The sequence below is a fragment of the Oreochromis niloticus genome, linkage group LG1 (genome assembly GCF_001858045.2).
Source record: "Oreochromis niloticus isolate F11D_XX linkage group LG1, O_niloticus_UMD_NMBU, whole genome shotgun sequence".
Classification (NCBI taxonomy): domain Eukaryota; kingdom Metazoa; phylum Chordata; class Actinopteri; order Cichliformes; family Cichlidae; genus Oreochromis; species Oreochromis niloticus.
This window is the reverse complement of record NC_031965.2, coordinates 37,000,935-37,018,093: the sequence shown is the minus strand read 5'-3', so window position 1 is coordinate 37,018,093 and position 17,159 is coordinate 37,000,935. Positions and strand designations below refer to the sequence as shown.

Below are 17,159 nucleotides of genomic sequence, written 5' to 3'. Positions count from 1 at the left end.
CTCTGAGTATTGCACACCTTGTGCTTTTGGGCACTCCAGTGATGTTGCAGCTCTGAAATATGGCCAAACTGGTGGCAAGTGGCATCTTGGCAGCTGCACGCTTGACTTTTCTCAGTTCATGGGCAGTTATTTTGCGCCTTGGTTTTTCCACACGCTTCTTGCGACCCTGTTGACTATTTTGAATGAAACGCTTGATTGTTCGATGATCACGCTTCAGAAGCTTTGCAATTTTAAGACTGCTGCATCCCTCTGCAAGATATCTCACTATTTTTGACTTTTCTGAGCCTGTCAAGTCCTTCTTTTGACCCATTTTGCCAAAGGAAAGGAAGTTGCCTAATAATTATGCACACCTGATATAGGGTGTTGATGTCATTAGACCACACCCCTTCTCATTACAGAGATGCACATCACCTAATATGCTTAATTGGTAGTAGGCTTTCGAGCATATACAGCTTGGAGTAAGACAACATGCATGAAGAGGATGATGTGGACAAAATACTCATTTGCCTAATAATTCTGCACTCCCTGTAAACACCAAGCTCCTTTTTTTGTGTAGCTGACAGCTGGTAACTGTGCAGGGGCGGATCTAGCAAAGCTTTTGCCAGGGGGCCAGGTAGGGCATTAACAGAGAAAGGTGGACATAAAGATATACTTTTCTTTCTTACTCTCATATAAAATATTTAGCTTTTATTAAATGCTTATCCGAATCTTACAACCAAAGTTTGTATAATAATACACAAGGTTGGCTGTAGACCATTGTTCATCATTCAGAACACTGTGTAAAAATAACAAAAAACAAAAAGTGAATGCAAAAGTGCATATATATTTATTTTATGTGTTTGATGTGTGTGTCGGGGCGTGGTCTGCAGTGCCGCTGCAGGGGAGGTGGACCCACGGGTGTAAAGTCTGTGCTCTCTTGGCTGTTTTTGGGTGTGTGTTGGGCTATGAGTTGAAAAGCTACAGCTGCCTGTGTGGGTACACCAACCATGTGTGAAAAGTGGTCCATAACATAATGCTTCAAAGCGTGTTCATGCAAACATTGTCGGGGTCTGCCGTGGTACAATGGGACTTCTGCTCATGAACCTGTGTGCACAGCGTCTGCAAATCGGGGCTGTACAAAGTCACTTCATCTTTACCCAAAACTGTAAGCTGTCATCTGTGAGGCGCGAGCGGTGTTTGTTTTTATCATAATTCATGGTGGAGAATGGCTGCTCTGCTGAGTTTTGCTCTCTGTAGCTGTATGAATGGCAAACTACACTGATTACCAGCGGCATAGGCACACATAAAATTTCTTCTGAAATTTTCCCTTTCTAGTTATTTATTTAATCTCCGAAACGCCTACCTTTCCCCCCCTCACCTCACGCTTTTATTTTGAAGGCGGGACCTCTCGTGTTCCGGTGCTGTCCCCTCCGTTAAACCCCGTGCGGTACGAGGCTGACCGCTGAATTTTAACAGCAGGCGAAAAAAAAGAATGAGAGAAAAATGAAAGAGCGAGGGAGGTAGAGAGACGTAGAGAAAGAGAGAGGGGGAGAGAGAGCTGTCGGAGCATCCTGCCAGCCGCTGCTGTGGAGGAGGGTGAGGCTTCGCTAAATGTTCCGTTGGCTCGACTCGTTTTCGTCTTTTGTTGATGTCAAGGCAGAAACAAAGTCCTGCGCCCACCGCGGGAGCGCGCCTCTGTGTTGTGAAACGCACATTCACCATAACGAGGCTGTAGTTGCGTGTCTGTGCTTCCCAGTGGCGGTTCAAACCCGCCTCATCTACTTTACCGTGTTATGTGGCTCCCTGTTCGCCCCACATCCCTCATGATCCTCTGCTGGAGCGCATCTGCGGTTATGTTTGGCGCGACATTTGGTCCGGTTTAAAAACGGTAGAATGAATAGAGCTTTCTGATAATCTGTTGTCGATAGGTTGATCTGATTTTTTTTTTTTTTTTTTTGCACGTTAATCTGGCGTCACCAGGAAATGCTGTAAGCAGGCCTGTCCACCCCCCATCCATCCATCCATCCATCGGTGTTGAACTGAATGAAAGTCCTGTTTGCTTTGGCTCAGAGCGCAGTAATGTTGGGGCACATGTTTGCTCTTTGCCTGTGTGTACATGTGTATCAGTGTGGATAATCAGACCCCCCTCCCCCTGTGTGTGCGCTCTGCTGGCAGCATTTCAACATGACAACCCTGCGTCAGAGGAAGGGCAGCAAGGGGAAGGAGCCCTCTCCCGCTGCAGAGCTTCAGTCCCAGCAGCACAACTGTTGCTCTGAACACCATCCGGAGAAGATCCTGCATGGTGAGTGAGACACCCCGCTCTCCCATCTCAGGCTTTGTGAGCCACAGATAGATGTTTCCCACCAACACGTTGCAGGTGCCAGTTCTACCACACATTTCAGCAGGTTTGAGCCGATCATTACTTGGTCACCAAATCACTGGTGAAGTTCTTGGTGCTGTTCTGGTGCCAGCTTTTTGGCAGCAGTACCAGGTGTTACTCCCCTCGAGTCTTAATGAAGCTCAACTTGTTCTTTGCGTTTAAACTGACATTTATTTCGGACAGGAGGATTCTTCGACGTGCCTTAACATGTAATGATGTCCAACCACAGCCGATACAATGCCGTCAGGACTAAAAGGAAATACAAACTTAAATGAATATTCTTAATAAAGTCCTTAAGCATTATATATGACGAAACATTCCAACAAAAGGATCAATAAAATACACATTACACTTCACACTGCGGTAATTGCACTGAAATATCATGCAACATTAGCGTATTTACATACAACGATAATAAACAAAATAAAACAATTACCTCATTGGCCTCACTCAAAGGGAATAAAACTTTCATCTTTACGTCGTGGGGAGGTCCAAAAAGGCACTCTTTTACAACTTTCTGTAGACATGCAAACCTCGTGGCTCGTCTCTTAATTAGCTTGCTGAGTGTGTCAGCCAACAAAAATGCCCTCTTAGCAACAACAGATGGAACTATAGAAAAGGTTCCTATCTAATTGCACAGTTAGCACAAATAACACATTTAAACATATAAATCTAATCAACAAACATGAATTACTATTTATTTATTATTTCTTAATATTTCAACTACTAATTGTTTCAACATTAAATCCAATAAAATGAACTTAAATGCGAGAGTTGCCTTTGACGGCAGCTACACTCCCACCAAATCACTTGTGATTTTCACCCATGAACTTATGAAATGTAAACTAATCTGCTTCTAATAGTGTCACAGTCTTGTGTATAGGTCTGTCAAGTAGAACTGGTTTACTCAGTTTCTTTCCATGGTCATCTAACAATGAGTCACTCATTAACAGTTGTACTTTGCATATACATCCATCTTCACTCGGGTGTATGGCGACAACTTTGGCCAACTTCCAGTCGTTTCTTGATGCTTGGTCATCTTGTACGAGCACTATGTCATTGACCTTTGCATTTCTGTTTGTTTTGTGCCACTTTTGTCTTTGTTGTAGGCTCAGTAAATACTCTTTCTTCCATCTGTGCCAAAATTCATTGGCCAAGTACTGGACTCTACGCCATCTTTTGCGAAGATACAAATCTTCCTTTACAAAGTCTCCTGGTGGTGGCAGTATTACTGACGACTTCATGGTCAACAGAAGATTAGGTGTAAGTGGCTGAGGTCCAGTAGGATCGTTGAGTAGATGGTCTGCTGTTAACTATCGCCATCACTTCATAAAGATAGGTTCTTAGAGATGAACTGTCCAATGATCTGGATGACTGATCCAGAATGGTTGTCAATACACTTCGGATCGTATGAATTTGTCTTTCCCAGGCTCCACCCATATGACTGGCAGAGGGAGGATTCATCACAAACTCGCAGCCTAGCTGTTTCAGACTTTCCTGATCCATTTCCTTTACTGCTTCCAGAAACTCACGTCTGGCTCCAACAAAATTGGTGCCTTGATCTGATTGCAACTGACGTACATTCCCACGCAAAACGATGAAAGAACCCAGTGAGTTTAGAAAAGCGTCGGTTGATATATCATCGAGTAGCTCTATGTGCACCGCACGAGAGCATAGACAGGTAAACAGAAGCCCGTAACGCTTCAGTTCTTTTCTTCCTTCTTTAATGTAGAACGGGCCGAAACAATCCATCCCACAATACGTGAAGGGAGGAGTTGTCTCCATTCTTTCACTTGGTAGGTTTGCCATCTTTTGCTCTTCTGCTCGACGTCTGAATTTCCTGCACTTAATACAGTTGTGGATAAAGGATGATACTGCTTGACTGCGTCCTAGTATCCATATTCCATTCGATCTCAGCTCATTTATCGTCATGCCCCGTCCTTGATGTTTCACCCGCTGATGATAGTGATCAATCAGTAACTTTGCGATATGGCAAGTCTTTGGTAAGATGACTGGGTGCTTGACGTGTGGCTGCAATGTAGAACACTCTAATCTACCTCCCACTCTAAGAACACCCTTCTCATCCAGGAAGGGATCGAGTCGATAGAGTCTATTTGTTCTGTCCTTGGGTAGATCCTTCCGCGTTTGAAGTGCTTTGATTTCCTTGCAGAAGACTGATCTTTGTACAATGGATATGATTTTAAGCTCGGCTTCTTTCCTATCTTCAAGGTTAGTGGCTTTATTGCTTCTCCTTTCCAAGCCCTTAAACTCTTTCACAAATCTGAGAAGTCTTGCCATAGCTTTGACCAACCTTGACCAACTGGAGAATTTCAGAAAACGTTCTGCCAAAGAATCTGTTTCCGTAGTTGTATGGAGTACACCAGCTTTGCGCACTTCTGGATCCTCTGCATTAGGTTTTCCCACCTTGACTTCTTCGTGGGGAAGTTTCTCTTGCCAAAGAAAACTTGGACCGCTAAACCAGTTGGAGGTAATGAGGTCTTTGGCCTTCAGTCCGCGCGACGCATGGTCAGCTGGATTGAGATCTGATGCCACAAACTTCCATTGCATCGGTTGAGTGCTTTCCTTAATACGCTGAATGCGATTTGCAACGAAAACATGGAAACGTCTTGCATCGTTGTTGATATATCCCAAGACAACTTGAGAATCTGTCCAGAAGAATTCATGAGCATCTTCTAGCTCCAACTCTGCTTTGAGCATGTCACTAATCCGCACTGCTACAACTGCTGCAGACAGCTCCAATCTTGGCACCGTAGTAACCTTCGTGGGTGCTACTCTGGACTTGGCAAAGACAAGAGAGCAGTGGACTTGTCCTGCGTCACTGACAGCTCTCAGGTACGTACGAACACCATACCCTGAAACACTTGCATCTGAGAAATGGTGAAGCTCGTACTTCTGAACTGTTTGAAAATCTCAATTTTGACATCTGCTAGATTTTTTAGATCCAACAACCAGGACTCCCACCGTGACTTCAGATCGCTTGTGAGCAGTGTTGGTCAAGTTACTTGAAAAAAGTAATCGGTAAATAATTACTGATTACTTCCCCCCAAAAGTAATCCCATTACTTTACTGATTACTTATTTTCAAAAGTAATTAATTACTTAGTTACTTTTTAAAAACACAATTTACAACCTGAATAGGTGATAAAGCGATAGATCTTTCAGCCCAATTCTACTTTTTCTGCATAATCCATCATACAAAATGTAATCAAATGGAAACGTCTCTTTTTAAAACTTGTTTTATTAGTTTTAATCTTTTAACTTTATGCATCAAGCAAAAATTAAATTATATGCAACATTCTCTGACTGGAAGAAATTTGTTTAACATTTAAACCTATTTGCTGCACATTCCAGCACATAAAATAAAATATTTTTTTATGTTTACACTCACTCTTTCAAATAGATGCAAGTAAAACACAGCAGAAAATAAATAAAGTCAAAGGCTAGTTGCTCTATTTTCACCTGTAAAACAGGACCGGGGTAGGCGGAGGTTTACCCTGGTGCAGGTGTGGCAGCGGTCAGTTGAAGACTCCGCGAGTTTCTCTGTGAATTTCCCATTACAGTCGTAGTGCACTCGGCGCTTGCTTGGAAGTTAAGGGGGTTTTTTTTCGCTGTAAAAAGAAGTTTTCTTCCCACGCACAACGGACGCTAATGTTTTTGTCACTTTTTATGGAATCAAACTCAAAATAAGGTCAGTACTTCCACGCTTTAAACGCTGCACGCTCATACTCTCTCCCGTACTTGATATATTATCCATTGTTGATCTGCACACAGCTGTTGTCACGAACGTCGCACTCGCTTACGTCACTATCATGAGACATTCTCGCAAAAAACTCACGGTTTTAGTAACGCAGTAACGCAGCGTTCCTACGGGAAAGTAACGGTAATCTAATTACCGTTTTTGCAATGGTAATCCCTTACATTACTCGTTACTTGAAAAAAGTAATCGGATTACAGTAACGCGTTACAAGTAACGCGTTACTGCCCATCTCTGCTTGTGAGTGGTTCGTCCCAATCTGCTTTCTCACGACACATCTGCTGTAGTATCTGCTTCCCAAGTAGAACAAAAGGTGCCACAAAGCCAAGTGGATCGTAAGAGGCTACCGTGGACAACGCTCCTCTTCTGGAAAGTGGCTGCTCGTTCACAACTACTTGAAACTGGAAATGATCCGAGTCGATGCACCATTTGTCACCTAGGGCTCTTTCAATTTTTTGCTCGCCCAGTGACAAGTCTTTTCTTACTGTTTCTGCACAATCTTCTTCCGGCAGCGAATTAAGCACTTGCTTACTGTTTGAAACGAACTTGTGAAGTCGCAAGCCTCCTGTGCTGCAAAGTTCCTTTGCTTCCTTTACCTAACGAATTGCCTCTTCTTCTGAGTGGAAACTGATAAGACCATCATCCACATAAAAATTTCGCTCAATGAACCTTATGGTAGCTTCACTGAACTTGCCTTGACTTTGTGCAGCAATATACTTGAGACCAAAGTTCGCACAGGCAGGGAAAGAAGCAGCTCCAAACAGGTGTACGCGCATGCGATAGACAGATGGAGTAGAGTTGAAATCTCCATTGTCCCACCACAAGAAGCGAAAGTAATCTTGATCTTCTTCTCTGACTCTGAATTGATGAAACATGCGCTCAATGTCGCACATCACTGCAACTGGACCTTTCCAAAATCGACACAGGACCCCCACCAGAGAGTTGGTTAACTCTGGCTCTGTAAGCAGGTAGTCGTTCAAGGACGCTCCTTCGTACTTCGCTGAACAATCAAACACCACTCTTATTTTGCCAGGCTTTTGTGGATGATACACTCCATGGTGTAGAATGTACCAGGCAGGGCTTTTGTCCAGGTCTACAGAGGGAACTCTTTCTGCATCACCACGCTCTATAGTCTCTCTCATGAACTCTGTGTAGTCTTTGTGGTATTGGTTGTCCTTCTCAAATCTTCTCTTCAAATATTTGAGTCTGTGTTCTGCACAGCTCCGGTTGTTTGCCAGACTTGGTCTGTCTTCTTTAAATGGCAAAGGTAACTCACAGTGTCCATCTGCTTTCATCTTCACTCCTTCTTCCATTATGGAGATGAACCTTAAATCTTCTTGTGAGAAGTGTGAATCTTCCACCTTTCTTTCATTGAAGTCGAACTCGAGCACTTTAATTACATCTGCGGATCTGACCACCTCTTTGACTTGTGTGCAACAGATATATTGCACTTCTTTGACCAACTGCTCAGCTGACTGATTGGGTGTCACTTCCTTGACAATGATTTTGTGGCTACATCCTATGGCATCCCCATAGTCAACACATGGATTAGTTCCTCCAACTATTGTCCAGCCAAGGTCTGTTCTTTGGGCAAAAGGTTCATTATCTTTTCCTGCCACAACTTCTCTGGGTACCAACACTTGTGAGCAATTGTAACCAATGAGCAGGCCTACTTCACATTCAATCAGTAGAGCAATTTCTTCAGCCAGGTGCTCTAAGTGTGGCCACGCTCTTGCTGTCCTTGGTGTGGGAATATGACTCAAATTCACAGGAATAAACTCTCTTGTGTATGTCACAGGAAGAGGAATTCTCCTTGAAGAATAGAAACCTCTGACCTGTAATCCAGACAACCTTTGACTTGGTACTAAAGTATCTTTAGAAGACATTGTCGAGAGCTTTAACTGCACACATTTCTTCTCTGCATCCAGAGCATCTGCCTTTTCTTTCAAGACGAATGTCGTGTCACTTTGGCTATCAAGAAGAGCATAGAGAAGAATCTCATGTTCAGGATTGCTTGTTGTGGATAACCAAACTGGAATGATTGTAGATGTGAGATTACTTCTGTCACTTTGAATCACACGGTTTGATATTGCTTCACTTGGTGCTTCCTTGGGTTTGGTTTCTCTACTCTCTTTATTGTCTTCCATCTCTTTCATTTGTGGTTCCTTGTCACTTTCTTTTTCTTTCCTTTTCCTTGAGGATTTGTCTCGTTCTTCATGCAAACATGTCGGGTGTTTCCCTTTACATGTGTCACACATCTTTCTCTTTTCACATTTCTTTGATTGGTGTCCAAAGCCTAGACATCCAAAGCACAGTCCCTTGGTTTGCACAAACTTGACTCTTTTACTCAAGACCTTGTCCATAAACTTCCTACATGTGTGAATGCTATGATTTGAGTTTTCACAAAACACACATTTTTTTGTGTTGGATGTCTCCTCTGCAGCACTCACTAGCACCTTTGCTCCAACACTTCTTGTCTTGGATGATTTTGTTTTCTCTGAGTCACCTGCTTTGAGTGCATGAAGCGATGTTACTGGATTGCACACAATCTTGGCCTCTCTCGCAATGAAGTCAACAAAGTGGCTAAATGTTGGGAAAGAACCATCTTGCTCTTCAATTTCAATGACCTGTCGATTCCACCTTGCTGACAACCAATCAGGTAGCTTGCTTAGCATTCTCTGATTCTCATTGCAGTCATTCAAAACTTCAAGACCTTTAACCTGAAGCATGGCCGCTTCACATCCTCTAAGAAAATCTGAAAATTCTCGAAGTTCAACGCTATCCTTGTTACCAATCCTTGGCCATGATGTCAACTTATCTCTGAAAGCCTTGGCGATTACAAATGAACTTCCGTATCTTTCCTCCAAAGTGTTCCATGCTGAGTAATAAGCAAGCTCTGTTCCCAACAGAAAATAACTCTCAACAGCCTTTCTCGCCAGTCCTCCAACATACTTGCGAAGATAGTAAATCTTTTCATTCACTGGGATGTTCTTTCTGTCTATCAGCATTTGAAACGACAATTTCCAATCCTTGTATTTGAGAGGATCTCCGTTGAAGACTGTAGGTTCTGGTACTGGTAGGCGACTTGTGTGAATGGACTCAGCTAGAGCTTGGGCCAATGTTGTGGTACTATCTTCCTGTTTGCTTTCTCTTGGTTGTGACCTTGACGTGGCTTGTGGCATATCAAACGGCTCTGCATTTGCATTAAGTTGCGAATGTGCAAACTGATTCATTGGTTTAGATGTGACATTTCTCCGTTTACTCCTTTCGTGCAGAAGGTCTGATATTTCTTCATCTGAGTTTCCTTCTTCATTATACACTTTCAGACGTGCTTTAGCAGCATTCATTCTCTTTACTGTTTCTAGCCTTTCAAGCTCTCTTCGCTTTTGCTCTAAGGCCTTCTGTTTCTCAGCATTCTCTGCTTCAAGGATTTCAAGTGCCTTTCTTTCACTTTCCATTTCCTCCATAATCTTCAGAGTTGCTTCAGTAGCCGCAAGCTCTGCAGCTGCTTCTTGCCTCTTTACAGACAACTTACTTGAGCATCTTGATTGCCTGCTATTTGAACTCTTGGATCTTTGAGAGGTTGCAGAATTAAATGCTGATCCTATATCACTCCAGTGAACTAATCTCTCAGAAAGTTCTTCATCTTCTTCTGCTGCTAATTTTTTTTGAGCTAGCCTTATCATCTTCTGAGAAACCGCGTCACAGGTGTCCACTCTGCGGCGAGTGTCTGCATCAGGAGTTTCATGATTGCGCAGTTCATCATAAACTTGTTTCACTTCTGCCGAGGTATGTTCAACTCGGTCAATAAGCTCTTTAAGGTTTGCACTAACAGGTTCTTCAAGTGCCTTTTTGCCTTGTTTTGCAACAACTTTCCACCTTTCATAACTGACTTTAAAGCAAGCTTGAAGCTTGTTCACCTTTTCATCATGTAGTGCTTGGCCCCTTTCAGTGAACTTCTTAACTCTTTGACTTTTCCTCAAACTTCCTTCTTTAGTAGCTTTACTTGTGGATGGTTCTTGCAAATTTTCTTGCTCTTCAAAAGCTTCTTGCTGCTCCACAGCTTCAGTGTCACAGCCTTCTTGCTCCATGTCACAGACAGTCAAAGGTGTTATACTACACTCAAGTCACCTAGGTCAACTTAAATACGTGAATAGTCACCTTATGAAGCACGTATGAACTTAAATTGCTTTACTTTAAAGAGTCAACTTAAATATATGTCACCATCACTTAAACCAAAATAATAAATTGTTCTTCACTTGTAGTTAAACAGAAAATAACCTTCAATGTCAAACAAAATACTAAAATGTGACCTTTAAATATCTAATACAGTCTTAAAAATAAGCAAAAAACCCTTATAATCAACTTAAACGTACCTTAATTACAGTTACTTAGCATAAACAACTAATAACATGAACTTAAACTTTTACTCCAAAACCACCACACTTCCCCTTTCATTGCTTGACAGAGTCCCTTTAAGATGAGCTAAGGAAATCTACTCTCCACATTTAACTTGTATAAACGTGTTACTTATTTGTAGCTTAAACAAGCTGCACCACTGGACTCTGGTTGCCTTATGGGATGTCTGTGTGTGTGTTTGGGTGTTTTTGATGCTTGAGAGAGACGCGAGCTTAACCACGTGACCCAGCGCGCTGTCGGCTCAGCTCCGCTCCCACTCGGCTCCGCTGCGGCAGACCTCTTTCTCCTTCTCTCTCCTCCTGCACAAAGCAGGCTGAGTTCTGACTGTTACTCCCCTCGAGTCTTAATAAAGCTCAACTTGTTCTTTGCGTTTAACTGACATTTTTCAGACAGGATTCCGTGCCTTAATGATCACAGCCGATACAATGCCGTCAGAACTAAAAGGAAATACAAACTTAAATGAATATTCTTAATAAAGTCCTTAAGCATTATATATGACGAAACATTCCAACAAAAGGATCAATAAAATACACATTACACTTCACACTGCGGTAATTGCACTGAAATATCATGCAACATTAGCGTATTTACACACAACGATAATAATCAAAATAAAACAATTACCTCATTGGCCTCACTCAAAGGGAATAAAACTTTCATCTTTACGTCGTGGGGAGGTCCAAAAAGGCACTCTTTTACAACTTTCTGTAGACGTGCAAACCTCGTGGCTCGTCTCTTAATTAGCTTGCTGAGTGTGTCAGCCAACAAAAATGCCCTCTTAGCAACAACAGATGGAACTATAGAAAAGGTTCCTATCTAATTGCACAGTTAGCACAAATAACACATTTAAACATATAAATCCAATCAACAAACATGAATTACTATTTATTTATTATTTCTTAATATTTCAACTACTAATTGTTTCAACATTAAATCCAATAAAATGAACTTAAATGCGAGAGTTGCCTTTGACGGCAGCTACACCAGGCTTTTTATCTCTACCAAAGTAGTTGAGGATTTGTCAGTGGTTTTGATTTGCAGTCTGCTGTTATTTTGTTCCCACATGAAGTATCCCTAATTTTCACCACGTAGTGTTTGGTTCTCAAATCTGTTGACTTTAAAGCTGATTCTCAAGACACCAAAGCAGAACTGGCTTTCCAGCAGTGCTGGCACTGCGTCAGTGGAATCCAGGCATTTTTTAAACTTTTTTTTGTGGTGGAAATGAGTAGAAGTATTTCCAGATTGGGCACTGGCATTGCACTGGGTAGAAAGTCACATCGGGTTGTGACTGGCTAAAAACCAAGCACCTGCTGTGGGGTTTTTGAGCCAAAGCCAGCTCGAGCTCCAGGGAAAGTGTTCAGTATCTGACCCTGACTTTAACCTGCTACAGGTGTTCTCAGTGTGGCTTTATTGATGTGTTCATAAATTGCTCTGCTGGTTAAAGCCTGATATCTTACACCTTTTGTACATTTCTGCATTCAAAGAAGAGACATTGTTATGTGTGCAATGCTTTTGTGTCAAATGAAAAACGCCGAAACCATTATTTGCAGCTGCGGCCATCAAATTTGCACGTAAACAACACCGGAATGCCATGGGCCTATAGTTGGATCACTCTTCTGCTCACACGTAGCCCACAGTGCACATTCACACAGCACTTTGTGATTTATTTGTTACCTGTCTCACACACACTCACACATCAGTGCAGGCAATTTGAGGTTCAGTGTCTTGCTCAAGGACACTTTGAAGCCACCCAAAATTTTAGCTTCTCATGTGGGCCAGTTCTCGAATGCAAGTTCTTGATTGAGTACCAGCACCTGTGCAGCTTAGGTGGTGATGGGCTATTAGAAGGGGGCGGAGACTGGCTGGAAACCAAGCATTTTGCTGCAGGGTTTTTTTTTTTGGGTCAGAGCCATCTCCTGGGAGATGGTGGTCAATATCTGGCCTCGACTTTGACCCACTGCAGGTCTGCTCAGTGTGATTTTTATTGAGGTCTTCATAAATCACTCTGCTGGTTCAAGCCTACAACCATACACCTTTGTTGTATTTATGCATGCACAGTCATGTTTTTTTGTGTCTCATCCCTAGAGGAGACTGAAGCTTGATAAGCTTTTTTCTTCATTTCAACATTTAAATGATTGACTCTGGTGTCATATTATATTTGTAACCTTCATTTCACAAGTGTCCACTGAATGAAAACTAGCAGGTGTCGCACTTACGTGCATCACAATGTGCACTTTTATGACAATTCAAAATATTTACAATGTTGTTCAAAAACAAGAACACACAGCACATGATTTTCACTCGTCACAGTGGGTGTTATTAAAACCTTTAAAAGACTAGAAGTAGCTCTGTTCTAGTCAGGTTTCCCAGTAAGCTGCAGTCATGAAGGGCATGTTGGAGGGTCAAACAGGAAACCCACTCCCTGCACACCTTTAACACCTTTCTGAAGTCACATTAGTGAGAGCTGTTTCTATAACTCAGTGAAACCAACAATCTAGCATTCACACTCACTTCACACAGTGGTTGGCCAGCTGTGCAGAGGTGGCAAAGGGGCTAAAGCTTCTTTTTTCCCCATACTCGACTCAGGCATTTTTGTCACTTTTCACGCAGGTGTCCGAATAGAACGCCACAAGTGCCTTTCAGAAGAGACTGTCTGAAAATGTGTGCTGTTTTCGACATATTTTACTGAACCTCACCTTTCCCTGTGAAGTGTTTGGAGCAGGTGTACACTCTCTGAGTATGTTGTACGCAGTAGTTTGTGTTCCAGCTGAATCTGCCAACATGCACAGCACCATGACCCTGAAGCTTAAACAGCTAAATGAAATCCAGTCATCAGTAATTTCAAAGTGTTACTGTTTCACGTTAAATTTCACCCTACAGTGAAAACTAACATGTTAATATTCTTGCAGGTGATTGGTCATGGGGAGCTATAATCTGGACATCAGTTGGTTGGTCTGTCTCTGTTGGTCTTGGCCTGCTTTGCTGCATCTACGTGGCGACGCTACATGAGAACGACCTGTGGTTTTCCAACATAAAGGTAAAAACTGTTTATGGTTACAGACCCGACACTGTGGAAGGGCAAAGAAGAATCAAGCATTTAATGAAAGAGCAAATCCTTTCTAAAGAATGACTGTGATTTACAGAATAGACTTCCTGTTTTATGCATTATGCAGAAAGTAATCAGGGAAATGTTTACTGAGGTCCCAGCAGGAGGGGTCTGAGGGACGTTGTGTCATAGATTTGTTTTTTACAGCCACAATTGTCGCCCCCTGCTGGTCATCGAAAAAAAAAATACAGCTTTAGACCTTGTTGCATGGCATATCTGGAAACTACATCCATCTTTTATACTGTTTATTAGCAACTACAGGAAAAGAAGTTCACTTTCAGCCACTGGTCTGAGTTCCCAGACACTTACCGAGAGTTTTAAAAATAAGAGGTGATGCAACCCTGTGGTAAACACGGCTTCTTTGAAATGTGCTGCTGGAATCAGATTCAAGTTGAGCGTGGGAATTTAAAGGCTTTGCAGATCACCTCTTTATGTTTTCATATATGTTTTATACAATGTCCAAACTTTTTTTAGAGACTGGGAATCATAGATGTCTCAATAAGAATTAGCCTCTCGGTGGCTCTATGTCTTAGTGACAGCTTATCTTAAAGTACTCCCAGTGAATTTGTGTCAGGGGGAGCTGGAAAAGTTGGAAATATGTGGCGCTGTTTAAGTTTTATAAAGCTCTTGTTAAAAAGCAGTACAGCCGCCTGGATTGATGTATTTGGCACTTGTCTAACAAAGTTATCTGAGGATTTGACATCCATGTGCACGATTCATTAACCACATCACAGATGTGGATATTAACTGATGGAAAAGTGTCACACGGTGTGATCGTTAAGCTGAAAATTTCCACATGCGTTTTGCGCTTATCTAACGTAGCTTCGACATCAGTGCCAGGGACATCCCCTCGTCCAGTTTTCTTCCTAAAATGGCCTTCAAACACGTCATAAACACTTCATCCTAAAATGGGATGATTGGTTTTCCACGCTCTTCATGGGATGAATTTTCAGGGCTGTTATGTGAACCACATGAGATCCTGAATCATCACAGTTGTTTCAGGCCTTTCAGGGTTTGTTCATTGTTGTACAGCAACAGAACATTGTGCTCTGCCAAATGTGATGTCATTTATAATTGCCCCTCTTTAGAGCGTTAGCAGCACTCTGGTTCGGGCTGAGATATACATAGCAGATTTCAAACTGGGTGACATGGCAGAAAAGATGTCTGCATTAGTACTAAAACTGGGGCAAAGTGTGAATCAGTGCTGTTGCCATAAATTGTCTTTGCATCATTAAGTGATGCAGTATGAATCATTTGTTTTCGTACAGCAACTGACGTAAGAACATTATTTGCTTCTGAGTGGTTTGTTTTGGTGTTTTGTGGTTTTGTAATCTACATATGAAGTTAAAACACTATAGGTTAATATTTTGCGTGAAAGTTGCTCTGAAGTTGTTTATCACAGGGAGGGATGGAAAGTTGAACTACCAGATGCGCAGCTACGTAAGTCAAAACCACAATCTGAGACATTGTTTCTTCTAACAAGCTCATTGTTTCCAAGTAACTTTTGAGTGTTCATCACTGGAAAATAGCAAAGAGAAAAAGATGATCCTACATTGTAGAATGTGGTGAAACTTTAGCATCTGCTTGTGGTTAGCTACAGGATACTTGAAGGAATTTCTATTATTGCAGAAATTGGTGACATTAACGAGGCCATTATGTATGTAATTATACATTTTTGATGTAGCAGAGGAAAAAAAAATGAAGGTAAAATATGTTGAACACTCTGCAAATCTGGCATCTGGACAAGAATGAATTGATTAAGCGATCACAGGGCGAGCTCGCTGTAGTAGTGCTCTAAATTTCACCATCAGATTCAGGACCTTGAGAGGACAACAACAGTCCCCTCAAGGACCATTATACTTCAAGTTAAAGACCCTACAATAAAACAGAGACTCAATACTGGAGAACATTCAGACAACCCCCTATGAACATCACTTGGTGAAAGTGGGAAGGAAAAACTCCCTTTTAACAGGAAGAAACCTGAGACAGAACCAAGCTCAAGGAGGGGCGGCCTTTTTTTTAGAATTAGAATTAGAATTCAACTTTATTGTCATTGCACATGTCACAGGTACAGGGCAACGAAATGCAGTTTGCATCCATCCAGAAAGTGCTTCAGTCGTGATATAGATATATTACAATATATATTAGCAATAATAGAGATGTGTAAGTATATTACAGAAATGGGTCTATTATGGTATGTTATAATGTACACAGTGTGAAGTATGTTATGAATATTCTATAAGTATGTACAGGCTGTAGTGAGTACAAGCTATGTACAGGCTATGAACAGGATATAAATATGAAATAAAAACTATACAGAAATCTGAGATATACAGTTATACAGAATGTGAACTATGCAAGTTATAAACAGTTGTGGGATTAAAAATTATCGTATGTACAGAATGATTATCTACACAGAACTATACAGTAGTGGTAAAGTGCTAGTGGTTGTGGGTGTGTGTATGTTCAGTCCATGAGTTTAACGTGGGTCAGATGTCAGGAGGCAGAGTTCAGGAGTCTGACAGCTGTGGGGAAGAAGCTGTTCCGGTACCTGGTGGTCTTAGTCCGGAGGCTCCTGTAGCGCCTCCCAGAGGGCAGGAGTTTTTATGTGTCTGTCCCCAAAATCCTGATTACAGATCCTGATAGATTTTGATGGCTTGCGGCTTTTTTATTTAAAGTTTTTGAGATGTTCATGTTGATACATTGCCAGACGTTGAAGACCTGAAAGTGGGTCGTCAACCTTTTTTAAAAAAAATATATCTTATAAATTATTTGATACATGAAGCCAAAATTTCACAGCAGTCATTATAAATGTCCAGTCTTTGGACCATAACAGTTGGAGATTTATGTTGTTTTGAGATGGAATGACCCAGTTACTGATACTGGTAATTTAGGGCAGCTGTGGCACAGACCTTACATTGGGTGGTGGTCTAATAAATTTGTTAAGCACTGTATCAAGTACACATGTGCCTCTCAGGTGGACTTCAAGGATGTATAATGGAAACCAGTAATTGTCCACGGTGCCTCCAGCTGTTTGTGTCCGAAGGACTTCAGTTTAAGTGTTCAGAGTCCCCTCAGTGTAATACTGACAATAATAAAGGTTCTCACATTAAACTCTGTCATGATGCTACTTGTAAACTACAAAAATTTCCAAATGCACTTTATTCAACTAAGCATTAAAGCCAGAAATGCAAAGAGTAATGTGGACTTTTGAAACACTGTTAGAAATACTTACCCATAATTTATACTTACCCATGAAAACAAATTGGAGATAAATGTCTATTTCATGAATTTATTGCCTTCCTTTGACTAAAGTTGCACGTTGGTTTGCATGAAAGCGGACTGTTATGCGCATATGGAAGGTATTAAGAGAAGGCTGAAGATAAAACACAGTTTAGTTTTCTGTAAATCTCCTAAGAGTGGGAGCTGCCCACAGGGACTAATGAATCAAAACCTGACACCAGAGACGCGTCTGGTTCTGACGCTCTATCCCAATCACAG

At 41.7% G+C, this 17,159-nt stretch overlaps 1 protein-coding gene across 1 annotated transcript in view; it reads left to right on the top strand.

The window, feature by feature from the left end:
• Positions 1-1,363: 1,363 nt before the first annotated feature.
• dpy19l3 (dpy-19 like C-mannosyltransferase 3) overlaps positions 1,364-17,159 on the top strand; it is an 89,065-nt gene continuing 73,269 nt past the window's right edge. Inside the window, exons 1-3 of the mRNA XM_005447755.4 lie at positions 1,364-1,575; positions 2,155-2,281; positions 13,462-13,589. Of these exons, the coding sequence (XP_005447812.1) occupies positions 2,164-2,281; positions 13,462-13,589 (246 nt within the window). The 5' untranslated portion in view covers positions 1,364-1,575; positions 2,155-2,163. The remainder of the gene's footprint in view (positions 1,576-2,154; positions 2,282-13,461; positions 13,590-17,159) is intronic.